This window comes from Tetrahymena thermophila, assembly GCF_000189635.1.
Source record: "Tetrahymena thermophila SB210 genomic scaffold scf_8254649, whole genome shotgun sequence".
In the NCBI taxonomy this organism is placed as follows: Eukaryota; Ciliophora; class Oligohymenophorea; order Hymenostomatida; family Tetrahymenidae; genus Tetrahymena; species Tetrahymena thermophila.
In genome coordinates this window covers 163790-172987 of record NW_002476417.1, presented here as the reverse complement: position 1 = coordinate 172987, position 9198 = coordinate 163790, and the positions used below count along the sequence as shown (strand labels likewise).

At 23.1% G+C, this 9198-nt stretch overlaps 1 protein-coding gene across 1 annotated transcript; it reads left to right on the top strand. All coding sequences in view use genetic code 6, as the record gives it.

The window, feature by feature from the left end:
- Positions 1-617: 617 nt before the first annotated feature.
- TTHERM_00266590 (AAA domain protein) lies at positions 618-8970 on the top strand (the record flags this gene model as incomplete). The annotated part of the gene is made up of 10 exons (XM_001015894.2): positions 618-2300; positions 2353-3532; positions 3604-4028; positions 4102-4420; positions 4499-4862; positions 4926-5557; positions 5629-6038; positions 6344-7601; positions 7670-8795; positions 8865-8970. 10 exons carry the CDS (start codon positions 618-620, stop codon positions 8968-8970), a joined length of 7503 nt encoding a protein of 2500 aa, XP_001015894.2.
- Positions 8971-9198: the final 228 nt, after the last annotated feature.

Below are 9198 nucleotides of genomic sequence, written 5' to 3'. Positions count from 1 at the left end.
AATTTTTTTAATAATCACAGAAAGAAATAAATTATTTTTTTTAATTTCTTAAAAAAATATTTTAAATTTATTTTCATTTTATTTAAATTGTATTTACTTCAAAATTGGCGATTTATGGTCTATAATAAATTTCTAAAAGTCATTTAATTATTTGATGAAAGGTTAGCTTTCAATAAAAATAAAGTTGCTAATAGCATATAAAAAATATTAATGATTTTTTATTTATGAATGGATTTTAGTTTTTTTAATAATAAAAAAAAGGAAGAAGTTAATTATAAGCCAAACATATTATTGAAGTTTTTAGAATATTATGAATTTTTAAAGAAAAATCTATGAACACCCTAAGACTAAATTATATGTCTAAACAACTTGAAAAACAAAAAACTAATTGACGTAGGTATATTTAAAATATTTTTATTTATTAGAATGAATGATATATATAGTGAAGGAATTTTTACAAAAATTTGATACTTTATTTTAAAAAGAAAAATTGACATACCAAACAAATAAATATCTATTAATTATCATTAAGATATCATTAAAAAAGAAGTAAATAGATAGATAGATAAATTAATAAATAAATAGCTTGGTAAGCTGCCTTAAAACAAAAAGGATAAATGAACCCTAATTACAAAGGCAACAACAATATCTTAGGCAACTAAGGTAACCAAAATTTAGAGTAGCAATAATATTAATATGGTGCTTAATAAAATAATTATGGTTAAAATTAATAATTGTAGCAATTAAACATCCAACAAGATTATAATAATAACAATTAACAAAATTTCAATATGAATTAACAAAATTTTAGGTTCAATGCTAATTAATAGGTTCATTATTAAAACCAGTATTTAAATCAAAACTAAATAGGTCAGTTTAATCAATATTAAAATAATCCTTAACAATAAGATGGTTAATAATAAATTTAATAAGCTAATTAGCCAAATATATCAAACTTTAACTATAGCAATAGCTCTGATATACCTTCGCAATTAAATATTAACTAACGTTAGAATTAAATTGACTAAAATAAATTTAATATTTAACAAGCTGGACAGAACTAACTTGTTGCTGGATAACCTTAAATGGTTAATTAAGAATTTTAATTCAATTAATAGATGATGTAGAATTAGTACAAATAATCAAATATAAGCATTGAGTCTTCAATTCCTTCTTAGATTGATCCAAAATAATTATAACAAAATAGAAATGAAACTATTTTTAGTTAATCATTTTTTAATGACCAAAATAATTTTTAGCAAAATTTAAACCAACCCAATTAATAGAACATAAGGTAACTCAGCAACTAAAACAATCTTTAGCAAAATGTTTTTTAATAAGCTGATTAGTTAAATATCTATAATTAATAATAAATTAATAACCCTAATTAAAACCAAAATTTTATCAACAATAATATTGACCATCAAATAATTTAGGATGATAATGGTAATAATAACTTCTTTATTCAGTAAAATTTACCATTTTAAAATTAATAAATTGCTTAGGTTTAATAACCATAAATATAAGAAATTAACTAGCAAAATGGTTTTATTGTAAATTAATTTCACTCAACTTAATAACTGTAAAATGATTATAATCAAGCATTTATCCCTTAATATCCTCTAAATTAAAAGTTAAACGATTTGCAGTAAAATTAGAAAATATTACAGCAAAATAATCAAAGAATTGATTAATTTCGTAATCCTCCCTAAATGCTACTAAATGAGCAGAATAATCAATTTTAATAAAATTTCTATCAATAAAATTACTAAAATAACATTTTGAGATAGTAATTGCCTTAGAATGAGTAAATTTACTAACAAAATTAATAACAAATCTACTTTCAAAATAATAAAAATGCTATTTCATAATTAGAATAAAATATTATTATTCCTTAAAATTTACAAAATTAGTAAAACAACTAAGTATAATAATATTTCGGTTAATAAAATTACTAAAATAATAATTTTAGAAATTAATAACCTTAGATTCAATAGATGGAGTAACAGGCTTAATAAACATAATAACCTGTTTAAAGTAATAATAATTAGCTAAATCAAATCTAATAACCAAATAATTAAATGGTTAATTAGTAGTTAGAATTTCCTCAAGTTAATAATGAAATGAAAACACTCTAAGAAATATATAATGAAATATAATAATAAATCAACAGTAAAGATTTTGAAAATTTAAAATTTTTTGGTAAATAAAAATCTAAAGCATTCCCATTTGTAAGTTAAGATGAGTAATAATAAATAAATGAAAAACTACAGCATTTAAGCTAATAAAGACTAAAATAAGTAATTTTAAATAAATTTTTATTATTTAATAATCTTTAATATAATTATTTAGGTAGAAGTACATTCAATAAGAGAATAAACTCTTTAATCATAATAGTTAAGCATTTCATAGCCATAGAACTAATCAAATTAAAATAAATAATAAATCAATGGAATAAATATGTTGCCTCTTACTACAGAATAACAATTAAAAGATGAATAGACTCAAAGTTAAAGCAAGCCATATTAAAAAAAAAAATAAGAAGTATGGAGGAATTATTAATAATAGCCAAGATAAGATAGTAAATAAAAGTAAAATCAAGAATAAGATGAGCAAGACATATTTGATATTATCAAAGATTTTGATTTGTCCTTAAAAATTGAAGCTATTCATTAATGTTCTGATTGGAAGAAGATAAAAATAAAATCACAGAAGAAATTTTAGGATGTAATTTAAATTGTGGATGAATTGTTACAGAATATTGATAACTTTGGTAATGAAAATAAAGAATCTATAATTAGTTTTCTATTTAATATCACTAAATAAAACTTCATTAATAATGCTTTAAAGGATTTCTTATTAAGATCAAGCAACTATGAAAATCAAACAATAAAATGCTTTATAATTTTAACCAAAACTCTAGATTATCTATTGAATAAATTAAATCTTCAAATAGGGGATTAGATAGTTAAAAATCTTGCAACAAATGTTGAGCAAGTTTATAATAAATAAAAGACACAAGAAATGGAAATCTGCTTGAATTAATTGAATAAGATTTATTTTTAAATAGCAAATAATGACTCCTTAGACAAGTATAAATAACCAAATTCAAGTAAAAGTACTAATGGCTTTGATATATACTTTTAAGGTTTGTTAGGCAATTCTCAAAATTAAATTCCATAAAATAATTTTTTTAATAATTAAAGTTTATTTAATTAGCCTTAAAATGTTTAAAATAATATGAACAAGAACTAAAATCTAAATGCTTAATTAGTTCAGAATTAATAAATCAGCTAACTTTTTAAAGCAAACGACAAAAATAAAATTAATAGATAGCAAATTCAAAGACCTAACTTTTATTAAAATTATAATTACTCTTTGCCTATTAAAACTAAAGTCATTCCAACACTCAAAGAAATAATTGAAAATAGGTATTAGGATTTTGAAAAGTATTTGCTTCCAATTCCAAAACAAGAGAAATTTAACAGCATTGCTGAGTATTTATCAGTAAATTATTACTTGATGAGGGAAGGTAAAATAGATTTTCATTTAAATTCAAAAATAAATAAATAGATTAATTTTTTTTGAAATGAATAAATTTAGATTTCTTGCTTGGTCCTAGATAGCTTTTGCAAAGTGTTTTAAATGATAACAAGGTTAAATATAGCTTATTTAATTAAGATTTTAGAGGCTAAATTTATGTCTACTGCAATATCAGAGTAGTTAATTTAAAGTTCTCGATGGATAACTTTTATGTGGAGCTTAAAGCTTAGCCTTTGTTTATGGAGAACAGATCTTGCCAATTTTCTAATTCTAAAAGGTTGTTGAATGGCTCTCTCATAATTATTTGTGATGAAAGCACAAAAAAGCAATTCATAGGAATAGTTTCTTATTTAGATCCTTCAATAGACTAAACTTACTAGACACGCCAAACAGTTAAATTTGGTGTAAAAATAATTAATATCACCAAAGACAATGACTCAACCTACTTTAAGTAGATAATTGCATTCCTTCAATAAAGTCATAAGGTCAGTTATCATTTATCTTTAAATAATATATTTAATTCTGAATTAATTATAATTTAATATATATAAAAATTAGAACACCTATTATGCATTTGAGCCCAGAAATTTTTGGCAGTCTTCTTATCACTGCTTGAAAGAAATTAGAAAAATGTCTAAGGATAAAAACATTTCAATACCATTTTAAGACATCATAGTAGAAGATAAAATTTTATTGAATAAACCTGAGTTCATCAACTAATAAACAACCTATAAGATTGAGATTTAAAATAGAACCATAACTGTTAACTTAAATAACCCTTGGCCAAAGGAATTGAAAGGAAGTTTAGATGATAGCTAATTTGAAGCACTTTAAAATATGCTCACTAAATCTATATCATTAATCTAAGGTCCACCAGGTAAATAAAATAATTGATTTATCTTACAACTTAATTTAGATCCTAATTTACTTTATCTTTCATTATAAAATAATAAAGGCACTGGAAAGAGTTTCATAGGTATAACAGGAGTTAAAATTTTATTAGATAATTGGGAAGTATGGAATAAAACAAATAGTCCTATACTCATCATTTGCAAGACTAATTAGGCCTTGGATTAGTTTTTAACTCATATTTTACGATTTGAAAAAAATATCGTAAGAATAGGAACTAGATGCCAATAACCAGCATTAAAAGATTATCTAATAGGAAAATTCAAGCCTAATTTCAATAAACATTTAAAGTATCTTTAAAAATAAATGAATGAACACATCAGTTTAATTGTCAAGCCTCTGGATTAAGTTCACAAAATTGATAATTTCTTAGATCATTATCAAGAATTACAAGTAGATATCCTTGATTTGTAATATTTTTTAATATTGATTTTAGTTTAATTTTTACATTAAATTTATTTTATTAAATTAAGTGTATGCTCTGAATTCTTATCTATGATATAAATAGAAGTGATCCTTAGTGAGAAAGAAAAGTTGTTAATTTTTGATAGATGGTGGAGAAATAGGTTCGATGAATCAATAATCTAAGACATTTCTTAAACAAATTTTAGATTTAAAGATCAAGTTACAAATGAAAAAAAATAACTTTTAAAGCAATTTTTTGATAATAGATTTAAAGCTGAAAAAGAATATTATCAGAAAAGAAAGTTAGACAAAAAAGAAAAAAAAATAAAAGCTAAAGAAGAGTTGGAAAAATCTGTTAATTTTATCTAGCAAGACTCAAATATTCTAGATGATGATGAAATGAATGAAGAATTAATCAATAATTTAGAATTTAAGTAAATTGTGGAATCTTTAGAGTATGAAGACTATGAGTTAGATCAGAAAAAGCTTTTAAGTTTTATAATTAATAAAGGCAAAAAAGGTCTTTATATGGATTTTGAAGAATATATTAATCTAAAGATATTTGGATACAAAAAACAACAAGAAAAATCCATAAAAGGTTTAATTTAGTAGTTTTCTGAATATAAAATTAAAAGTAAACAATATAGAATGGAAAAAAAAAAGTATTATGCTGAAATTATAAAAAAAAAGAGAATTGCTGGTAAGATTGCAAATTTATTTATTTATTTATTATTAAATTTTATATATTTTATTACTCAAATTAAATAATAGGTATGACCCTCACTGGTTCTTAGATGAATATGGATAGTTTGAGAGAGTTACAATATCAGATAATTATTCTCGAGGAGGCAGGATAAATTTTAGAAACTCATTTGATTCCTTTGCTAAAACCTGGGCTTTAACAGATTATTATGATCGGAGACCACTAATAATTAAAGCCTAATGTTTCAAACTATTAAATAGAATAGCTATATAATTATAATTAATCTATGTTAGAAAGATTAATTTACAAAGGAGTTGAATATGTTGAGTTAAATACTCAAAGAAGAATGAGAAGTGAGTTTTCTAATATTATCAGATAATTCTACCCAAAGCTCAAAGACCATTTTTCAGTTTAAAAATATCAAAATGTTATTGGAATGCAAAAGAATTTCCTTTTCTTAAACCATAGCACACCAGAAGTATAAAATTAAAATTTATTGACAAGAATTATTTTAATAGCCAGATTAAAAGCACTAAGTATTCTATTGATAGCAATAATTTATATGACAACATAAACAATTATATTTGTCATTTTAAAAATGTACCAAATTTTTAAATACACCATAAAAATTTAAAAGAAGATAATCATTTTTATTTTCTAAATGTTAGATAAACTGATATTATTTTTATATCTTATTTTTTTAAATTCATATTCAATTAATTTTAAAAATAAAATGAATTACAAGATTTATTATTTAAATTAATTTTTTTCTACTAAAAATAGAAATAAATTAAAAACAGAGTTTCTATGTCAAACGATAGAGAAGCGTAACTAGTAGCCAACCTTGTTAAATACATATTAGATTAAAATCAATTCAAATAAAAATAAATTACTGTACTTTCTTTGTACTAAGGTTAGTGTAGATTGTTGAAATATATGCTCTAATTAAAGCTTTTATCTTAAGTAGTGGTTTCAACTGTCGATAATTACTAAGGAGAAGAAAATGATATAATAATTCTTTCTCTAGTGCGTTCAAACCCAGAAAATGAAATAGGATTTCTCAAAAACTCAAATAGAATTAATGTCGGATTTTCCAGAGCAAAAGTAGGCTTTTATGTATTTGGTAATTTTGAAATGTTCAAAAATTAAAAAATAGACTTTTGGTAAAATATCACTTAATACTGTGAAGCAAATTCTTTTGTTTAGGAAAAAATCACAAGTAAATGCTCCCAACATAATGCTATAATAAATATTTCATTATAAAATGACGAAATTTAGCAAAGATCTCCAAATGGAGGTTGTCTTAACGTTTGTAATAAGCGTAGAAAATGTAATCATCTTTGCGAACAATAATGTCATAATGGGAGCTGTGAGTTATTTATATGTAACCACCCTTGTAATAAGTCACTTCCATGCTAGCATTAGTGCAAGAAAAAATGTTCTGAAATATGTGGTGGATTTTGTAATGTTGAAGTTTAGAAAATAATTGAGCCATGTGGACATAAAAATACAGTCAAATGTGGAGATAATCTAGAAGAATTTTAATGCAAATTTATGGTTTAAAAGGTGTTTGATTGCAATCATCAAACTTTTGTAGAGTGCTATAAGTTGAAAGGTAGATTATATTGCAACGAACCTGTATAGTTTTAATCCACTTGTGGTAATAAAAACCATAAGTTTTAAATAATTTGTGGTCTTTAAAGAATTTATAGAGAAAAAAAGATTTGTAATTATTTAGTGCAAAAGTAATGTAATACATGCAACTACCCTGGATAAGTGTAATGTAGTAGATAAAACGAGTATAAATGCTAAATTAAAATATAAAAATAACTAATGTGCAACCATTCCATTTTAGTTTAATGTAGTGAATAGAAAACCATCTTGGATTAGCCATGCGAAAGTAAATGCTAAAAGATCTTGGATTGCAAACATTAATGTACAAATCTTTGTGGTTAAAAGTGCTCTAAATGCAAAGAAAAAAAACCATTTACTAGCTATTGCTGCAACGAATAGATGATATTATCATGTGCTTATAGATAAGGTAAATTGCTAATTTAGATATTTCAAGTTATAAAAAAATTATTTATTTATTTAATTATATATTTAAAGCTACATTAATGGATTAGAATAAAAAATTCCCTTGCAAGTGCAACACTAATATTTGCAAAAGACACTTTAAAAAGTAAAAAGTATAGTATGGCTAGGAATGCGATGAAATATGTGGAGAGGTGCTACCATGTTCTCATACTTGTAAGTCAAAGTGCAGAGATTGTTTATATGGATTGCTACATTAAAATTGCAATGAAAAAGTTGAAAAGACTTTAGCTTGTGGTCATAAGGCTATCATTGATTGCTCTGAATCAGTACTTTATAATCATTGTTCCTAATCAATAGAATTTATGAATTGCTAAAAAAGCCATAACAATATCATAAAATGTTTTGAAAAGAAAAAAATCAAGGAAACTTTAACAAAATTTTAAAAATGCTTATAGTGTAAAAATGAGTCAGTTTTAACACTCACTTGCAGTCACAACATTAATTTTCCATAACAATACTTTGATTATTAGTATTCCAGAAAGCCCTTCGCAATTCCCCTTTGCAAAGAACCTAATTGTGGCAAACAATTAGTTCATCATGCTTTTTCTAGGTAAATTCGTGTAACTTTTGACAATATTAATAACATAGAATAGCAGATTTCGAAAGAATTTAACTAAATTCTTTTAAATTTTGAAGAATAAACTAAGAATATATAAATTCAAAATCCATATGGAGCTATTCAAAACGAAGAAAAGTATTACTAAAATGAAGAAAACCAAGAAAGAAAACAAAAGAAATCATCTGAGATAATAAAATTGAGAACTTGCATACTTAAGCAAATAATATCGGACTTTGAGAAGTTGATTCCTTATATTGAGAATATGTGGTTTAAAAAAAGCGATGATACCACTATATAAATTCTGTGTTAGGCTTTTAAAAATATAGAAAATTTGTATTTTTAGCATATCGATAAATGTAGGATTTAATTTTATCTTGAGCTCCATAAAAAAATGATTTATTTTGCAACTGTGATCTATATTTACTTTTAAGATAAGTAAAGTGACTATTAATAATTTGCAGGCTTTCCATTTGACCCTTCTCCTGATATTTAAGAGATGATTTTGTAAAATAGCAGGTTTTAAAATGAATTAAAATAGTTTTGCTTAAATGACATCCTGAAGCTAGGGAAACTTTAAATGTAATTTATCAATCAATTAGTTATAATACCAAAATTTTAACAAATTTTTTAAAATTATACTTTTAATAGGAAAAAATGTTAGAATAATCATATTGTTCACACCGAAAATCTTTATTGTGACAACTAGTGGTGTTATTAAATTTTATAGGATTATGAAATTTAATTTGATATTTGATATGCATTTATTTGTTTGGAATTAAAAAGTTCTTTATATTTTCATTTTTATTTGTTTTTATTAAATATTAATTTTTTCAAATTCATTTTAAATTAGATAAAAATAAGATTTGCAAAGCATTTTTCCTTTATTATTCTTTTTGCCCTAAAACTTCCATATTAAAATTAAAGAATAAAATAAATACATTAATTTATAAATAGTTAGTTTATAGATTTTTAACTTTTAAAA